We start from the raw sequence: 21368 nt of genomic DNA on the forward strand, positions 1-21368 counted from the left end.
AATGTTGCAACAATGAAAAATATAATAATTAGAAAAATGTTGCATTGTGCTTATAACGCCACCCGCTTTTTCACATAGCCTGAATCAATACTTTCAAATTAATTATTTGTTCATTCCGTTATATCACGGATATGCTTTCCAGCAAGCGATGGTATTTTTTAAAGTTTCCTTTTTAGGTATTTGGCCGAAATAAAAAAGAGTGCTGATACGTTGTGATTAAAATTTGGTGCCAGACTTTTTTTTACTTTGTGGGTCACTTCACTTTGTAGCATTTCTTATTACATAACCTGGTTATTATAACAATGAAATAATTTTACACATTTCGTTGGGATCTAGTCACTTCGAATGAAGGGCTCTAAGATCTGTAATTTTCCGAGCGCAGGCGCGTATGTGTGATATTTAGCGATTCCAGTGAAAAGCAACTGTTGTGCGAGGTAGTATTACGAGTATCAGCTAACATGTGGCATGAGTGTTATCACTTTTGTTATCGTAAGCACCAAGTGCCATATCCCGCGCGAAGCGCTTAACTGCAGCTTGAATGAATGAATGTTTGATTTTTAATTGCGCAAGGGCCAAGTATGGCCAAAGAGCGCCAAGTTAACTGCACCTTGCTACATGTGTAGCTAATAGTTCGTTGAACCGGTTGACATGCCAATTCACCAATATGCCTACATCTAGGACATCAAACCTGGTCTCATTTGGGAAAGGCATCTGAAAGGAAGCACAGCTGTGAGAGGTTAAATAGGATGTATTGACCCCGCATGCGCTACTGAAGCATCCTAACATATAAGGAAGTTTTCACAGGACCTCACTTAGCATTTTTTTATTAAAGTCACAGCTTGGACTCTGCTGCAAGAAATATGCGCATGTGGCTCACCTGCAGATTTGTATTATGTTAGCCATCTGAAAATATGGCGACCTCAATAACAATAAAGAATGAACTTCTTACTCTAACTGATACGTAGCGGGCAACATTCTGGGGGCCTGCATGACTTTTCTCAGTGAATGCGCTCGCAGGGAAACATTTTTTTGCTGCTTTCTGTGGCAGTTATGTGAAACTTGCATATTTAGGGTGATAAATAAATGAAAGGAAAACTTTATATTGACTAATATTGCACAAACTCTGTTATGGAACTATCGAAGCGATTTCTGCAGTATTACGAGACTGCTGATGTTGATGCTCAACGGAAACACAGACTGGCCGACAGCTGCACCTATTACAGACTGTCGCGTGTGGTCAGACAAATAGGGTACCGCACGTAAAACTAGCTGTGGAATATTTAGCTAAGAGCCTTTTCTTGCTCGCCAAGAACAACAGTCACAAACAAAACTTTCAAACGGGCTTTCAAACCAACGCACTTTTTATGGTATCAGCAGTGTATTTTCAATATTTGTTTCATTTGTTGTTATATTTTTGTTGTCCCACTGAAAGTAGTACGAATTGGACTGAGGTGTTCTCATGGTTTGCCAAACAATAGCTGTCATTTAATGCCTATCTTCCTTACAACTATGCATTTGTTGTTATAATAAAGTGTGTTATTACATGTAAGGTTACGTATATGCAGCGTACGCACACATCAACCTGTTTCTAATTCAATTCAATGCACTTCACTTTACTTCAACACCAATCAAGGGGAAAATTGCTGGCAGCCAATAAAGCTTGATGGGGTGGGAGATGGGGGACAAACAGCAAGCAATGCGCTCATCACGCCACCCCAGCCAAATTTAACGTGCAACACGCATTGTTCACGCATGGCTTAATGAAACTTCAGATCATACGTTCCACCCTTACACATTGGAGACCCGTTTGGATCGCCAGTTGCGAATAGAAGAGCATGACAATATTTTGACACCCTGTCACAATCCTTGAGACTACAGTTTATAAAACACCCCCGCAGGGGCGTCTGCGCAAGCAGGCGTTTGGTGTGTTGCGACAATACGTACCCGAGCATACGAGGGTTGGACCCTCCCGCGTGTAGCCGTGCGCGGCTTAGACGTGTCTGGGGAAAAGGGGATCCTGGGGGTTGGGCCGAAGCTGGGTGTTTGTACCTTTAAGGCCCCCCGGCGGTGGCAACACACCTCTTCGGCCTCGGCTTCACATAGACGGCACCTCCAGGCTGACCCACCTGAAGGAAATCGGCAGTCGCCTTTTCCTGTCTCTCTCTTCTATTTACTTCCTTCTTCTTGGTGGCAAGGGTTAACCCTGTGTGGCTATCCAACCTTGGGTACGCAATATTTGGTTATAGTGGCGGCGTACGACTGGCGTCGTGCAGACTTGTATGCAGGCTCTGCTGCGTCCCCTCGTTGGGCTCCGTGGTGGGCGTTCGGCGCTGTTGCCGAATTTTTATATATTTTCATGGAAACTTTTTTTTCCAAACTTCCTGATCGCCCTCAGAAACGAGGGCGCACCGAAGATGTCTTTAAGTTTTTTGGCAATCGCACACAGAACTTTCCCCGCTTTCATGTCATCCACTCTGATAAGCCTGAGAAGACGGTAAGAATGATCTCACCTTTCGTTGTCTCGAAAACTCTGACGGAAGTATTCGGTCCCGGATACAAAGCATCGAAAATGGCTAGCCGTGATCTTCTCCTAGAGCTTCGCGATCAGAAACAATATGAAAAGCTGTCCAAACTTGTTTCTTTTGGGGGTGTTCCACTCACAGTGACCCCACACCGTACCATGAATACTAGCCGTGGCGTTGTATCGGATGCTGATCTGCTAGAATTGTCTGAAGCTGAACTTCTAGAGGGTTAGAATGATCAGAACGTGATCAACGTTAAGAGAATTAAAATAAGACGTGACGGAAAAGAAATCAATACCATGCACCTAATACTTACATTTGGCTCAAGCAACCTACCCGACACTATCGAGACAGGGTATGTGAGAATCGAGTGAGAACGTACATTCCAAATCCCCTACGATGCTTTAAGTACCAGCGATTCGGCCACAGCTCACAGAACTGCTGAGGCCGCCAGACATGTGCATAATGTAGTTCCCGTGACCATGCCTCTGAAACGTGCGAAAACGCTCCACACTGCGTGAACTGTGATGGCTAGCACGCCGCATACTCATGGTCATGCCCGTCTTGGAAGAAAGAAAAAGAAATAGTCACTATCAAAGTAAAAGGAAACATATCATTCAAAGAGGCACGCAGGCGGGTTGCATACCTTCCTAAGGCCAGTTTTGCCGAAGTGGCGCGTAAGGGAGCAGCGCCACAACGGTCTCCGGCGGCTGTCCGACCCACACCCAGTGAGGCGGCAGTGACGCCATCCGCCCCCCCCCCCCCCCCGGCGGCCGCAGCTGACGCTGCTACGCCGACACAGCAGACGGGGCCATCGACCTCGAAGGTGGGCGCAGCCTAGGCTGCCCCAATCTCCCCGGCCCCTTCCAGCGCTGGCAACAGCCGGCGCCGCCAAATCCCTCAGGAAGCCCCATCGACCTCCGGGCTGGTGGGCGCAGGGGTCTTGCTCTCCAAGGACCCTCGCTGGTAACTTCTTGCTCGCAAGAGCACGTGTCCGGCGCCTCACTAGAGGCAATGGATACTACACCTACCCTCAAGCGCAACAAGCGCCTAAGGAGCGGCGAGGCTCCCTCGAGCACTTCAGACAAAGCAAAACCCCGGTTACAGGGCCTCGAAAGAGCTCTTTAATCTAAGGCATAACTTCTATTTCCGTACACACAGCACCAAATTAACTTCATTGTGGACATGCTAATTATGCAGTGGAACGTCAGACGTCTCCTCAGAAACCTTGATGATGTTCAAGAACTTCTCTACGAAATCACTCCAAAAGTGCTGTGTGTACAGGAAACCCATCTCAAATCTATACACACTAACTTTCTTCGTCATTATGTTACCTTTCATAAAGATCGTCATGATGCCATCGCATCATCTGGTGGTGTAGCCATTATACTCGACAAAGGTATAGCGTGCCAACATCTACAACTACAAACGCCCCTAGAGCCAGTGGCCGTTCGAGCCATACTTCTAAACAAACTTATTACCGTCTGCTCTCTGTATATACCTCTGCATTATCAGCTCCATAAACATGAATTCCATAAATTAATAGATCAATTACCCCAACCCTATTTGGTTCTAGGAGATTTAAATGCACACAGCAACCTATGGGGCGACTCTCACTGCGATGTGCGAGGTCGACTGATTAAACAGTTTCTCTTTTCATCTTGTGCATGCCTTTTGAATAGTAAGGCACCTACATATTACAATACTGCACGTAAAACCTATTCCTCTATAGACCTCAGTATTGCATCTCCCATCCTTTTACCTGATCTTAAATGGAATGTTATTGGAAATCCGTATGGTAGCGACCATTTCCCGATAGTTCTGTCTACACCGAAGATGAATGAATGTCCCCCACAGTTTCCTCGGTGGAAAACTGATTCAGACGACTGGGAACAGTTCTCAAAAGTTACTCTCATATCGTGGACGGACATCTATGCTCTAAGCCTAGAAGCTGCGGTTCAATACTTCATCTTTTTTCTGATTGATGCCGCAACCAAATGTATCGTAGAAACAAAGGGATCATCTAACAAGCGTCGTGTTCCGTGGTGGAACGAGGAGTCTCGTAACGCGCGTAAAAAGCAGAACAAAGCATGGGGGTTGCTCCGCGATTCTCCGACTGCAGAAAACCTTGTTAATTTCAAGCATGTCAAATCTCAAGGAAGGAGAACGCGCCGACAAGCTAGAAGAGAGAGTTGGCAAAATTATATATCAGGAATTAATTCTTAGACGGATGAAACAAAGGTCTGGAATAGAGTGCACAGAATAAAAGGTCGACAACCTTACTCGCTACCCTTAGTAAATACTCAGGGAGAGAGTTTGGAAGATCAGGCGAACTTTCTAGGCGCACACTTTGAACGCATAGCCAGTTCCTCGCACTATTCGGACAGATTTCAAAGACATAAAACACGAATAGAACGGCAGCCATTAGTACGAAAAACTGCAAAATGTGAGGTATATAATAGACCATTTGCCATAGCAGAACTTCAAGCAGCACTAAACGGCTGCAGCAAATCTGCCCCAGGCTCTGACCGCATAATATATGAAATGTTAAAACACTTGTCATCTGAAACACTAGAAACCCTTCTTTTTCTTTACAATCGTATATGGTCTTCTGGCCAGATTCGCTCTGTCTGGAAAGAGGCCATTGTAATGCCCATTTTGAAACAGGGTAAGGACCCTTCGTTGACAAACAGTTATAGACCGATAGCATTGACAAGCTGCCTATGCAAACTCTTTGAAAAGATGGTGAATAAACGCTTGCTCCACCATCTTGAAACCAACAAAATATTAGACCCATACCAATGCGGTTTCAGGGAAGGTACGCCGACGACAGACCATCTTGTCCGCATGGAAATGTACATCCGTGAAGCCTTTATCCACAAACAGCTTGCCGTTTCTGTCTTCCTTGATATGGAAGAGGCGTATGACACTACGTGGCGCTTTGGGATCCTTCGGGATCTTTCTGAAATGGGTATACGTGGCAACCTGCTGACCATTATTGAAGGCTACCTGTCTGACAGAACGTTTCGTGTTAGAGTTGGCAATGTGCAGTCACGATCATTCGTACAGGAGACAGGTGTACCGCAGGGTCGAGTGCTGAGCTGTACACTCTTTATTTTGAAAATGAACTCCTTACATACCGTCATACCTCGCACACTCTTTTACTCGGTTTATGTGGACGATGTGCAGATAGCTTTTAGATCGTGCAATCTTAGCATCTGCGAGAGACAGCTACAGCTCGGCCTAAACAAACTCTCAAAGTGGTCAGAAGAAAATGGTTTTAAATTTAACCCTCAAAAAAGCACATGTGTTCTCTTCTCAAACAAGAGAGGCATATCACCAGGACCCACTATGCACCTTAATGGTCAACGACTGTTGGTCAGCCTTGAACACACATTTTTAGGCATTATCTTGGACTCAAAACTTAATTTTATTCCACATTTGAAATATCTCAAAGCGAAGTGCCTGAAGACAATGAACCTGCTGAAGCTACTTTCTCGAACAAATTGGGGCAGTGACAGCAGGTGTTTGCTTAGCCAATATAGGAGCCTTGTACGATCACGCCTCGACTATGGAGCCGTGGTGTACCAATCCGCATCAGATAGTGCTCTCAGAATCCTCGATCCAGTCCACAATCTAGGCATACAGCTGGCAACAGGCGCATTTAGGACAAGCCCTGTGGAAAGCCTGTATATCGAGGCGAACGAATGCTCGTTACATCTGCGCAGAACGTATCTAAGCTTCTCCTACGTTTTAAAACGTAAATAGAATAACGAAGATCCGTGTTACTCAGCTGTACTTAACTTGTCTTCTGCAATACTTCACCATAACCGCCCATCTGTTCGAGCTCCTCTGTCTGTGCGCTTAGAACATAGGGCTCGTGAAACTGGTGTTCAACATCGAGAAACAGTCCTAATGCCTCCCACTAACATTGCACCACCTTGGGAATGGCAGAATATCCAGTGTGATGTGTCTTTCCTCGCATTAACAAAACATGCGCCTGAGGTACACATACATTCACACTTCCTCGAACTCCAGGCTAAGTACTCCTGCGCAGAGGTTTATACAGACGCTTCAAAGTCAACTTATTGTGTAGCTTATGCAGCTCTCGGACCATCATTCTCAACGTCCGGTGCATTAAATCCAAACACCAGAATTTTCACAGCGGAGGCATACGTGATCCTCTCTGCTGTGAAACATATAAAAAAACAGGTATAATAAAGGCTGTCATATTCACAGATTCATTAAGCGTTGTTAATGGCATATCAAGTCTGCGAAAACACAAAAACCCTGTCCTTAATGAAGTCTACAACCTTCTATGCTCAGCATACATGTCGAACCAAATAATTGTTCTTTGTTGGGTGCCTGGCCATAAAGGCATAAGGGCAACGTAGCTGCTGACGAAAGGGCTACATCTGTAGCTTTTTGTGACGCAAACATCAATATACCTGTACCCTACACAGACCTTAAGCCTTTTTTACAATATAAACTACGGAAATATTGGCAAAGGCAATGGGACACTCAGGTATCCAACAAACTGCACCTAATCAAACCAAAGATAGGGAACTGGATTTCTGAGAAACCAACAAGACATCAGGAAGTACTGCTCTGTAGATTAAGAATTTGGAAAACGATAAAACCCGAAACTAATAGCACTATTTCTCTATGTGATAATTCTGGCTCACCCATTCCTGACTCAAATGTTCCTGATGCCTTGAACCTTGCATTTTTTTCAATGTTCACAAAAGAACCTGCCAATAAACTACCAGATGTACCATTTTACGATTTTACACTAATGGAAGGTATTAATTTTAGGCCGAAAGGCATAGTTAAGGTAATAGATGGCCTGAAGTGCTCATCATCCTGTGGAACCGACGGCATTAATGCCAAAGTGTTAAAAAATACGAAGTATGTCTGTAGTTCGATCCTCTGTATCATCTTTCAGCAATCACTTGACACAGGCATTGTTCCAAGAGACTGGAAAACAGGGAAGGTCATTCCAGTCTTCAAGAAAGGTGATTGGTCTTCCCCAGGTAACTACCGCCCCATTTCACTCACCAGCGTATGCTCCAAAATCATGGAACATGTCATTTACTCTCATGTTGCTAACTTCCTAACTTCAGTGAAGTTCTTTCACCCTAATCAACATGGCTTCAGGAAAGATCACTCATGTGAAACGCAGTTAGCTTTATTTATTCATGATATTCATTTAAACCTCGACTCTAACATTCCGACTGACGCCCTGTTTTTAGATTTTGAAAAGGCTTTCGATAAGGTTCCACATTCTCGCCTTCTACTAAAATTATCACGCCTAAACATCCACCCACTTGTTCTTAACTGGATCCAGTGTTTTTTAACTAACCGAACACAGTTTGTATGTGCTAACAACCTTACATCTTCCGTTTCCTCCGTTCTATCTGGTGTACCTCAGGGCACTGTTCTTGGGCCACTCCTATTTTTAATCTACATTAATGACCTGCCATTCGCTGTAACCTCTGCAATACGTCTTTTCGCTGATGATTGTGTCCTGTACCGCCCTATCAAAACCATCGCAGACGTCTCTACTCTTCAGGAGGACCTCTTTCGTATTCAAGACTGGTGTGCTACATGGCTCATGTCCCTAAACATTAGTAAGACTGTACATGTTTCATTCCATCGTCGACCTAACTACATTCCCCCTGCCTACAAGATTAACAACTGCACTATATCTACTACCGACTCCTTCAAGTACTTAGGAATTCACCTATCCAAAGATTTGTCTTGGACAAATCACGTAAGCCACATAATTAATTCAGCTAACAAAATTCTTGGTTATCTTCGCCGTAATCTCTTCATGGCACAACCACCCGTGAAATCAGTTGCCTATAAAACGCTTGTGCGACCAAAACTTGAATACGCATGTGCTATCTTTGACCCTTACCAAACTAATCTCACTAAAACCCTTGAAAGCGTTCAAAACCGTGCTGCTAGATTTATTCTTTCAGATTACTCATATCACACTAGCGTTTCATCCCTAAAATCTAAACTAGACCTATCGCCTCTTGCCTCTCGTCGTCTCATCTCTCGCCTATGCCTCTATCACAAGTTTTTTTATTCCATACCTCCTGACAGCCAGCTGGTTCAGCTGGCTCATCGTGTCCGTCGAACAGGCCATCCGAACTCCGTAATCCCACCACAAGCCCGCACCACTACGTTCCTGCAGTCATTCTTCGTCCGAACTGCCCGAGACTGGAATGGCCTTCCCAGACAAACTGCACTCATCCGCGATACAGCACGCTTTCGATCTGCCATTGAGTGTTCCGACTCATCCTTCTAATTTCCACATCATCAATCCCGCCTTTTACATGCCCACCCCTCATGTAATGTCCTATTTTGGACCCTTGAGGTATTAATAAATAATAAATAATAAAAAAATAATAATTGGGCGTACCTATAGCACTCACTCGTACATTCTAACTGGAACTCACCCTCCAACATGCACTAGGTGTGGCAGTCGACTTACAGTCCTTCATGTTCTCGTTCAGTGCCCATTATTCGAAAGGGAGAGAAAAAAGTTCTTCCCATTCTTATACCGTCATAATGTACCTTTACACCCAATCTTCTTTTAGGCAATGACCCTCTATTTAATTTTAAATTAGTACTGAATTTCTTAGAAGAAACAAATACAATAGACATTATTTGGCCAGGCTATTCCTCTGCCTAGAGGCTGTAGCTGCAATGGAATCACTCACAATGCACATGCCTCGCAGCCCTTGCGCTGAAGGGCTCCACAGAGGCACTGGTGCTGCTATATATTACCACGTTTTGGTATCGTCTCATTCACAACGTACTTTTACAACCACAGAACTCACTTTTCATTGGCATTATTTTAATAGATACAGTTTGTACACCATGTATAGCGAATAATTTAGCCCAATATACAGCCACTCGATTCACACCATATTCAACGATACTCATTGCCATTCATCATCAAATGCCATGGCGCTCTTTGGCCATTTCAGGCCCTTGCGCCAAGAAACAATATCCATCATCGTTTATAAAACACCTTCGTACTGCTCCTACTGAGCGATGTCTAATGTGTAAGAATTTATATTAACACAATATTGTCACGTGGTGGTGACGTTGAATAGCACAGTAGCAATACTGTGAACAACAAAACTAACTTTTATTGGGCGAACCTGTGCCCACAAAACAGGCTACACTTATAGCACAACGATAGCGGCGAACACAGTCGGCGATCGTCGAAAATCTGATCAGCGGGTCAAGCGCGTCGGCTTTTATAGAGCAGTCATCGAATGTTCCAGACTAATCGTTCGGACCCGCGTGCCTTCCACAAAGTTCTACACCATTCGCGTCAGGTGATGAAATCAGATAACATAACGTTCGGCTACAACAGACAGCGGATAGAAGCATCGATAACGTTCCAGAAACTTCGGATACATACAGGCGCGTCCCACGCTGTGCGATTACGTTTGTTAGGCTGCGAAACGTGGTTGCCCGCTAAAGATAAGTAGACGTGTCAATATGAAATGTAATATGAAAAGCAGACATGACATACATCATTAGAAATACTCGTTGTTAAAGCAATACAAACATATGATGAGTGCAGAATCTATAGCGTCTCAAACTTGATATTCTTATACAAACGACACAGATTTTTATACAAACGACACAGCACAAAATCTAACACAATAATTTCAATATTTCTAAATCTTAAAAAACAAATATTCTTTGTCTAAGCGGTATATACGCAGACATGTCTCACGATCGTGGTACAAAGAATAAATATTAAATTATATCACAGCACATAATTTGCAAGAGGTCTCCTTCATTTATAAATGGAACTGTAAATAATGATATATGCCTCGTGGTGCTGAAAGAATTAGATATTTAATGTTAACTCTATTTGAGTTGTACGGTAGTTGAAACGGTAGAATTCTTATAATTGTAAGCTGTTTCTGGCGCCCAGCAATTCCCGTATTTCGAAGTTCCATGTATTGACCGTCTTATGCTTATTTGTTAAGTCTGTCATAACTTTTATGCGGCAAGAATCAGTTTATTCTCGATCGTGTAACGCTACGTAAAATTTGGTTATAGCAATCAGGCTTAAGGAATTAACTGACGTGTTCATAAAGGGAGTCGAATGATTGCATTAAAGATGCTAACCGATTAGGACCCAAGAATAATGTACCAGTTAAATATTGTTGAATATTGGTACCAGATGATCTTTTCACAATGCAAGTGCATTGTCAAAGTTCCATGAGTTGCGCTTTCTTCTTTGATACACTAATGATGGCGTGCTTCAGAAAGTACACTGGGCCTTCATGGGAGCGAAACCTGATACACGTAATAAAAATTATATGTGATATTTTCGATCTTTATTTATCATAAAGGCCTGCAGTGAAGATTCAAACAAAATTACGCGCAAGTCTGCATAACTTTGTGGTAGTGAGGGTAGCATTTTAGGGGGAAGTAGTCATTCCTGGGAGGCGTTTTGACTATGCAAGTGTGTAGCATCACTATGTAGCATGTGCATCAAGTAACGGGAAAAAACTTGAGTGTTGCTTCAGAAGCAAGCGCAATGAAAATACATTATTCGTGCAGGTCTACACGGGATATTTTACCATGAATGGAAAAATTCAAGACTAAAGCTCTCAGCATTTGATTCAGTGGTAGTTGAAAAATTCAACAGGCTGGTGGCATCTCTTCCAATGACGTTCAGTTCTTGCATTGCAATATTGTTGCATGATTCGCTCGCTGACATTTACGTTAGAATTTTCTGGCCTCTCAAGAACTTTTCTCTCCGTCCGGTTCCCCAAGTGGGTCGCCCTGCTTTCTTTGTTTAGTTCTCTCATTTGTATTGGCACGGGAACCTAGATCTTCGTTGCTGTTTTCTATTTTTTCCCACTATCTTGCGCTTTGTAATGAAATCGTGCATAAATTATCGCTTTTCATATATCCTTCATGTAATATACATTTGTTTTTTATTTATCTAAATTTCCTGCCAAATTGCTCCCTATTTTAATGACTGAGAAGGTAAGAGCATCGTCAACTTTGTCGCCAGAAAGTAAGGAACCAGGAGGAATAATAGCAACGTTGATGGAATCTTTGATATATTTATTGCCTGCAACCTTCTCTGAAGCTATTGTTGCAATAAAAATATATTTTCTTGAAATTAAAGTTAAAAAACATCGTATTTTCTTCGAAAACATGCACACCCGTCTAGCATACAAATAGGCCCACTATACCTTAGAAGTGCTTCTTTCATTCATGTTTTGAGACACTATCAATATCTGCTGTATACAAAATTTCCTTATTTCATCCTTTACGCCATTCTTTTCTACAACTTACACACAAAATACATCTTTGAGTAGCATATGCCATGCTTAACAAAAAATAAAGATGCATGCACCACCGCAGCTTCTATGTTCAGCACTTCTCAAAATTGGTAATGAATAGATCAAATACACCATGCAGCTGACAAAAAAGTACAACCTGGTCGTCTTGGCAGGGTAGTTCTGAGCAGAGTGACGTACTAAGGAACGCATCACATTTCTTTAATAATTGTTTATAAATTACAATGGTACTGTGCCTTTAAAAGTACCCTCGACACTAGTGGGTTAATGAACATCTAAGAAGTTGTGCCCTACATCTTACTGTACTTAATGAATATTGATGTTCAAAAGCGTTGTAGTGCGCCAGGGGAGATGGCAATCTATTACCTGAGATGCTAAGAACCGCATCCACAAAGTAAGCTTTGTGCTCCTTAAATAAACGCAACCTGATAAGCAATCCAGTCACCTGAAATATTGTACTAATCATCATTCCATGCGAGCATTCTAGGGTATATGTTGTTCATAAAGGACGCTGAAACATTTGACAAATGAAAAAAAAGTGCTAACATTCGCTGATTACGCTTTAGTGGTATGTTTGTATCAATATTAAAATTTTTGGCCCAGATGTGTTAGTGCTTGTTTTTTTAACGCTTATAGTGAACGAATTCGTGGTACTCTAGGTTGACGGTTTTGTTTGTACTTCGGGTGCTTTGATCACAACATCAACAGTGGTATTCACAGTGACAGATGCATTCATCTAATGGGCACACATTTACCGTTATCGTCAATACTTGCTAAAATAATATTAAAACTATCATAGACGCAAACAACCCGAAAAAGGAAACCGGAAAGCTCGCCTTCATGCATCCGCGGCGGCTTTCTGTGTTAGACTCTCCCGGATGCCAGAATGAAGCCTTCCGTGACACCTTCTACGGAAACTCAGTAAACTCTTTTATCTCTGTCGACTCTTTACGCCTCATGTCGACTCTTTGTCTCATGTCGACTCTTTACGCAGTCATACAAAGCTTCGCTGTGTATGTAGTCCAATTCGTTGGATCTGTGGAATTCCATTTTCCTTCCAGGCACTTGTAAACGCAGTACAACGCGTCTTTTGAAATCAGGTATCTCCTGGCAGAAGACAATGACTATTAGCATGTGCTCGCGTCGCAGTGCGTCTGTTTCAATTACAATTACGAGGTGAGCACCGCATTCAGTGCCGTTCATTTTGCTGTACATGGCCCACTGGCCACGAGCATGTTTGATAAGGCGAGTAAATTACTTACAAGCTGCTGTAACGCATATGTCGGTGTCAGCTGCACACAAGAGTTGCTGACATCATGCGTGTCGGGTGTGCTGCTTGAACTCTGCAGTTTGCTCTATGGGTCATGTGTGCATCTCGTAGCTAAATGTACAACACTGATTCTTCTTTGATTCAGTTATGTAAGCGAGATGCAAAAATAATTTTCCAAAATATTTAGCTGCATTTGTTCAGAATAGAGCCTTATAGTTCACCGGTTATATGACTCGGTCAGCGGCTCTAGTTATAAACTTTTATAACGCTGATCGGCGGTATCGTGTTCATTTGGACGCTGTCGCCCAATGATCTTCTCAGTGAACTGTTCTGCCCTGTTCAAGACTAGTTTACCCGAAATATTTATTTTAACCACAAGGCATTTTCAAATAGATCAGCTTTCTTTGCCGACCTGGATAGCTTTTCTGTATGCAACCGAGTGATCTAACCGATCAGTAACCTACACAGTAAGGCCAGTTGGTATGCCGTAACCGTAAAGAAGGTCTATGGACATCAACAATGAGACAACAGAAAAAGTTTCCTACTATCTTTTTTGTTGTGTTTTTGTGTGCTGCCTCCAATTTAAAGCTGCTTTAGGGGAGGTATGTCGCATTTGAAGAGAACGCCTCGGTGGACGCAGAGTCAGCCCAGCGAAAAAGGGTTGCTGATCGTAAGTGTAGAGCCTGAAGGTTAAACGTGGGCAAGGCAAGTGACAAGGGCCAGCGCTGACTGTCGACAGAACATTTATTGGCAAAGGCTCGGAATTTACGCAAGGAATTGAAAGAGCTATCAAAAACGCAAGAAGTTGTGCATACGGAAGCAACAATAAAAACCGACGTGTGTGATGCGAGAAAATAAACAAAGAAATAAATAGAAGAAATGCATAAGCCTATGCAACGTATAATAACAAGCACCAGCTGTACGTGCATGTCCCCGAGCGCTGGAGCTATTCATCTCATACGGCATGTGCGGCAGCTGGTTTGCGGCGTCTGAATATTTAGATTGTGAGATCGGAGGTGACGCGGTGGGGCATTTCACCACCACCTGATTGTTGGGGAGAGCGCAGCTCGTCGCAGGACGCTGCACTTCTTTTTTTTTTGAGAGGCACTGTTCCAACTTGCCGACATACAACATGTTCTCTTAGGCCACCTCTCAGAGGACCTGGTATCCGAATAATTCTAAAGAATATGGTCACAAAACCATCTGGCATTTGTGGACTGAAAGAGTGTAGAGGCAAACGCAAGTGCACAGCCTTCCTCATGAAATCATTGTCATGCTGTTTCCATGCTCTGACAAAGCAGCCTACATCGCACCGTCGTTCCCATGTTGGCGGGATTTCGTTGTCCTCATGCCGTCTTTCAAACTTTCGTCATTGTCGCGACGCTGCCATTGTCTTAACGTTGTCATGCCATCTACCAAAACAAAAATAATTTGTGGCATCGTCTATAAACGTTATTGTAGAGGTCGGCGCTAAACAACGGCCCTAATGTTAGAGTGTTCAATTGATTTCTGCGACCTACAGAACCTATTCGCTTACTTTGTGGTGGAGTATCAGTCTGAAGGACCTCCATTAGGGCCTCTTTATTGGCCCCTGTGATGCTCTTGAAATCAAACAGAATGCTGATTGATTAAAAACGTCCGGGGTACCTCAAATTTAAAGCCCTGTATTGGAACATACCAGTAATAGCATTGCAGCTTCAAAGTTCACAATCCTATCCTAAATCAACCATATTGTTATGGTAGGCAACCTCCTCACAATAAGCATGTCACTTACAGACCAAGGCAACTGCGCAGAATGTTGTTTGGATTTGTTTTGCGTCGACCTATCCTTGCGAATATGGCGCTGCCACAGAAGCGTACTTCACGCTAGGAAACTTTATTAGGCATCACAGCAATCATTTTCGGTGCTGTTTTGCTGCACAGTCAGGAAATCCTTCCGATGTAATCAACCTCATGGTGTCGGTGATTATGCAATGAATTTTTTGATATCATTTGCACCACATTCTCCACTTCCACTGTGTGACGTTCATCTCTGCACTGAACATTTTCCCTCATGGTAACTGCTTTCCGATTTTCCGTTTTTTTTTATTTCTCAGACCCTACATCATTTCTACCTTCTGGATAAATGGGACACAGATTTAGCGCAGTTGTCAGTTTCTGTGCGACTGAACAAACCCACAAACAGCCAGTGTGGTAGATGTCAGACACACGTGTGGTAGCGTCCAGCTGTGCCACAGCTGTTTTCTTTGCACTAGTTTCGATACCGCGGTACAAGTGGCCATACAGCTGGCGCGAAAAGCTGGAAACAAGAAATCAGAACGCATGCCTTGTAAGCGAGTCCCCAAAGTACCGGCCTTCCGACGAAAACCGCACGGGCACCGATGCTCAGTGCCTTCACAGCGTCGGCTCCCGAACGCACACCACCGTCTAAGTAAACCTCCATCCGGTCACCCACAGCTGCAACCACCTCCGGCAACGCCTCAATCTGCAAAGGAAATTGTCGCATGCAGTGCACATGCTTCGTAAATCAATCATCAAGTGTGCTGCAATTTATTAGACTGGCACTGCATCGAGGTCACGGAGCAATGTGGACGCCATGAAGCCATACAAGTACTTAGAAACATTGGTTGCGCTTTCTAGACAATCACATGTAAGAAAACAGAACAGATTGTCTAGAAAGTGCAACCAATGTTTCCAATTACAATGAACCAACTTGCGCAACAACGCATGCTGCTCATGCAAGTACTGCTTTCAACTAATTCCGCCCTCAAAAGGGCATTGAGATTTGCGCGCACGTGTTGGCGACAACTCCACAAATATAAGAAGATTGTTAAATACTTGCAAAGTAGGTTTTCCTAATATTTGGTTGTACATTTTGTTCGCTGCATTTTTACCGCTCGGCAATCCTGTCCGAAGGTACATGCTTACTTACACGGTAACTAATAATCGAAAACATCGAGATAGCTTTGCTTAATAAGCATTCGAAACAAAGAATAATACCAACTGAACATTACGTTTTTTTCACGAAATGTTTCTCGTTTTCGGCCACCCGACAGCCACCAGAGGACTTGGGAAAAGCTATGTCGTATGTTAAAACTACCATTTTTTTTTCTCTCATGTTCTACTGTGTCCCGTAGGTATTGCATCAATTTTGGCCACGTTTAGTGGCCTAGTCCTTGTTGCAAAGCTGAGCGCTTTCTCATAAATAATCCAGAGCGATTCGGCAAATTTAGACAGTAGCCTTTTGCAAAAAAAAAAAAAAAAACATTGACACACAATCCCCGCCCTGCGACAGTGGACGTCCAGCGAAACAGTTCAAAAACAACACAACTGTTGAGGGCGGTATTCAATCCTTTATTCCTTTACAGTACTGGTAATTTAAAGTATTGGGAGTAGTTGTATATTTGATAGCACACCACCGTCCATAGCCGTGCTGCAACAGCATTGAATTCAGTTGCTAGGCTGGTTCTCTTATATATAAAATGTTAGGTACGCCACTCATCTCTCCCACCACCTTTGAAGGCTGTCGTCACCGTGGTGGCATGCGCAACAGCAATTCTTGCCGGAAAACATATGCTGCGAGCGCTACGTGCTTCGCATTTTTATCGGGAGCGCCTTATCATCTGGTACGTTATTTACCTGCTTATTTTGTGGTTGTTCTTTATTGAAACGTATAGTGGTCTGCATGTTGTTGCGTTATTCAAAAGAATGTAAGCAGTGCTCAGTTCACTTTGGCGAGTGCTTGAAGCTTCTGCCTAATGGGCTACCAGACTCGTGGCCCTGCACGGCCGCCGGTATAGGCCCACATTCCTGCTGGTGGACGTAGACACAAAAAATTCCGACCACCGAGAGGCCAACAACACCGCTTTAAAATTAGTAGAAGTATGACAAATATCGAATCCAACTAAAAGAATTTCAAGCAGTTCTGTTACTTTCCCCTTGCCCATATAACCTCATCGTCCCAAACACAAACATTCCTAATCATTAGTTATTTGGCTATTCCTCCACACAACACATCATGGAGTAAGAGATCACGCTTAGGGACTACGCTAGACAGTGTTTTCTGTCTGCCTGTTGTTATGCAAACTACATGCTTTGCGTAGCAAGGAACCATGGCCGCTATCTTGTACCCGTTCGAAAAGCCGGCATTCAGTTTCGCTTCATGCTACTGTCCCGGTCCCGCCGATACCGTGACCTGGGTCATTCTAAGCCAATCACGTTAGGCGATTCATGTCGGCTTTTCGAACGCATCCAAGATAGCGGCCCATGTCGGTCATCAGCGCGTTCTGTTGAATCAACAGGTAGCGAAAAAAAAACACATATAGGCCTTTACCGTCGCAGGGTCCCCGTCCAGCTGCCGCGCCCCGTGGTTTGAGACCAGAATTGCCGACGCACCGTTTTGGTAAGCCATCAGCGCCTCTCCAGCTGCAAGCCATGCAAAATATTTTGGGCCGAAATGGCGTTTTGAGCGGAGGGGTAAACCACAAAGCGTAGTCAGAAGAGAACGAAGTGCGACAACAGGGTTTACAATCCCCAATTGCCAAAGAAGACGGAGATCGCATTGCGTGACCACGTGAGCACTGGCATCGGGACAGCACATGCTTCAACATATCTAAATATTGCTCTCGCAATCAGTTTTCCGTTGATGAAGCTGTACTCCTGCGGCATACAGCTGCACAACGGAAGAAAAGTCTTCCAACATGCATCGATGCGCCAATGAACAGTAATAAAACAAACAACAGTACGCTGCGCTCTCATACCACCAACGGTTATTTGTTTTGAGTTGTTAAGGGCCAGGCAATTCGGGGAACTGTGTGGCGTACTTCGAGAACTGCTCTTTCTGAAACCAAAAGTTGTATTAAAGTTCAAGATCCCCTAGTGCCAGCCAAAAACGTTCGTTGTGGGATTCAATAAAATGAAACCACAATATCCAAAACTATTTAGCCAAATTTTGAAAACGTAACTAAAGAGTAAAGTGAATGCCGTAAGTGCTACTGTTCTATATGTGTTATTTATACTGTCATAATCGCGGGGTGGATGTTCTTCTGCAAGAGATATACCGCATTTACCTGATTCTAAGCACCCCCTTTTTTTCATGATCGCGATACCCAAAGTGAGGGGGGGTGCTTAGATTCGAAAAATCTAGCATGACCCCCCTCCCCCTTCCTCTTTTCGCTGCGACGTCACGACGAGACGGGTACGAGAAATCATATTATATTTTGCAAACATTCAAAAGAAAAATCAGTGCACGCAGTGAACCGACCGCTTGTGTCGGATGCTCAATTACTAACACTGCCACTCGAATTCGTCCCACCGCTTGAACCACCGCTCTCGGTATCCCACAGCAGGTTGTCTTCCGTTCCGTCGAAGCGGTTTGTGATCGAGCACTTCTTAAATGATTTGACCACAACGTCCACTTGGACCCGCTTCCAAGCGTCCGAAATCCACTTTGCGATGGTTGATGGGAACGCTTTCTGTAGCTTTCGCCATACATCCGTACAGTCCGGCTGTACGGCGTACTCGCACCGCGGACGCCATGCCACGTCGGGACGCCGACGGCTCTGGCTCGATGACAGAGTGAGCAAACGCGATTGGTGGCCTTGGCTACGCGCGCTTCCTATCAAATAGGGGGGTGCTTAGATTCGCATGCAAACTTTTTTCCCAGTTTTTTTCGAGAAAGTAGACGGGGGGGGGGGGAGGGGGGTGCTTAGAATCGCGAAAATACGGTATAGCTCATCAAAAAAAGAAAACATTTATCCACAGTCCAAAACGACGTCGATTATCGATCATAGCCAATGATTCGTATATACGGGAAACACAGTAGCAAGTATTGTTTTGTTTTTCGGTTTAGTTCAACCGTTATCAACCGCCATACTACGTTCCCTCCTCGCGCACCGACTATGGGAGAGAAAAACTTGACTACGCCATGGAAACTGCAATAAATGAGCTAGACCGGAAAGGTGTGAACGTTCTGGCCCTTACTAACAAAACCTTATTTGACCTGTTTGTTTGACTGTATTCAAACTGCTTATGCGTCTAATTGTTCTTGTAATTGTCATTTGTGATCGGACTGTCTGATCGTTTATTTACTGATATGTTTATATAACTGAATCAAGATAATAAACCGTCGTGTCACTGCTGTTGTACGGGCGGCTAGAGCTTAGTAAAGCTGCACAGATGCAGCTTTTTTCTCTGGCCCCCTGTTTTCGCTGTAACAATGTATTTTCTGCGGCGAAAATAAAACTTGATTGATTGATTGATTGATTGATTGATGATCGCAAACAATAACCGAAAGAAAAGCGAAATAATCGAAAAACTGAAAGCGTGCTTCGCCTGCGTGCTGTCAGGCATGCGTGTTGACATAGTGGCCCACAGTGCAAACCATATTTTGCAAATCACAAATCTCAGCGAAAATTGTGATTTCGCGAGGAACAACCTCCGGCCTACATAAATGGACATTAGAATAAACATTCAAGTCTCCTAACCAGCGTTTCTTTAGGACCGATAGTGGTACTCACATATTTATTATCGAAATCTGCATTCAGGCCATTGTATTCATAAAGCCACAGATACTAAGGACGCAACAGTGACGGTACGCCACAGGTTGAACAGAGCTGCAACAACACCAAAAACAAACTTAGCACCAAAGAAGCCTGCAGCTGCGAGTAGCTGCACGCCGTTATAAGAATGCCATGGAAGATGAGCCCGGTATGATGAGGAAAACGTTCATAACGAGGAAAAGCTCTCAGGAAATAGACATGCTAGCGTCAGATTCAAACTGCACGCCAACAGGGTACACAGCTGAAATAACACTTTTTTGTGAAGACGAACAATATTGAACCAAAGTCTTAATACAGGCCAGACTGGCAGTAATATGATGATTTTTCATTTCTTTTCACCTCCTGTCCCGTGCTATTTGTAAATTTTCACAGAAATACTTTTACATGGCCTGATCACACCGGATAATAACCGAATTTACGCCGTATCCGCAGAGCATTAACGTTCGGCACTTCGGTAGATGCGCCAAATCAGGCAAATCTAGCGAACTGGATTGCTGCTAGTGACATCTTGAAATAATATGCCGGTCTGTAACAAATTCTGAGGCATTCCTGTGCTGCTAAGTTCTTTCAGAAGTAAAATATACAACATAACATATTCCGCTGGGTCACGTTGCTGCCGAAAGTCTCTTCTCCTTATTACGTTCAACACGGTTATCTATGCAGTAAGTGCCCTGCTCGTATTGCTTCAATACACCTTGGAGTGCAATTCGGCCTTACGCTGTGGCGTCCTTATTGATGCCACCAAAGCAAACCATGTGGTAACTAGTAGACGTCACCTGTTTGAGGGCCCCGATGGCGAGTGGGCACGCAAATCTTTAACAGACATTTCAAAAATAACTTCGCAACTAAGACTAATGGGATTTGGTGTGCATTGTCAAAGTCTACAGAAACAGAAACATTAAAAATTCAAGTAGGTACTTTGTAGTTGCGGTTGCTATCACGAATGCTCCATCGACACGGCTACTCCTAGATAAACTTGTCACTTGAGTGCACCTGTGCAGTATGAAGTAGGCTACGTGTATTTGTTAATAATGTCTTGCAATATTATTCAGTCCATTTCGGAGTCATTGGACCTGTAAAACAGCCGATGGCAACCTAATCTGCTAGCCTGCAGCGTCTGCACGCCATTACTTAAGGAAGATGTGGTCTACTTCCTTCTGTATTAGAGTGCCAATATGTGAAACTGTAGTCTCACACCTAGTTCTCGTTCAACACCGCTTTCAATTTGTGCTGCTCTACACATCAACGGCCTTTTGAACCAAGCTCTGACGCCAATGGTTGCTCCGCGTGTTGATAAAAAAAAAAAACAGGTACTTTTGCATAAACTAAAGACGACGAAGGCTAAAGCTTGCCCGCTCACGCGGAATTCATTGCATCACTTAACATATTAATTCTAATGCATTGTTAGTTCCTATTGTTTTCGCCGACCAAGCGCCTTTGGTTCCATTGCCTTAATTACCTCTACATCAAATAGGTTCACCTTAACTACCACACAAGGTCACGGTTTCTCCCACGAAAGGAAGTGGGTTCGAATATCTTAATTAACTCTATTTTGTTTAATTGTGCCTTAATAATTAAGCCTTTTAAAATACCAACGGTAGTGTGTTTGACTCTAGACCTTCACGATGCCAAACGGAATCCAACTTGAACATATCACCGG

The 21368-nt window shown here is 43.6% G+C and overlaps 1 protein-coding gene across 1 annotated transcript in view; it reads right to left on the reverse strand.

Moving 5' to 3' along the window:
- LOC135914274 (uncharacterized) overlaps positions 1-21368 on the reverse strand; it is a 52813-nt gene that overhangs the window by 13888 nt on the left and 17557 nt on the right. The window contains exons 7-8 of the mRNA XM_065447059.2: positions 17482-17573; positions 15475-15633 (exon numbers count right to left, since the gene is read on the reverse strand). Coding sequence (XP_065303131.1) covers positions 15475-15633; positions 17482-17573 — 251 coding nt within the window. The remainder of the gene's footprint in view (positions 1-15474; positions 15634-17481; positions 17574-21368) is intronic.

The sequence above is a fragment of the Dermacentor albipictus genome, chromosome 8 (genome assembly GCF_038994185.2).
Source record: "Dermacentor albipictus isolate Rhodes 1998 colony chromosome 8, USDA_Dalb.pri_finalv2, whole genome shotgun sequence".
NCBI classification, from domain to species: domain Eukaryota; kingdom Metazoa; phylum Arthropoda; class Arachnida; order Ixodida; family Ixodidae; genus Dermacentor; species Dermacentor albipictus.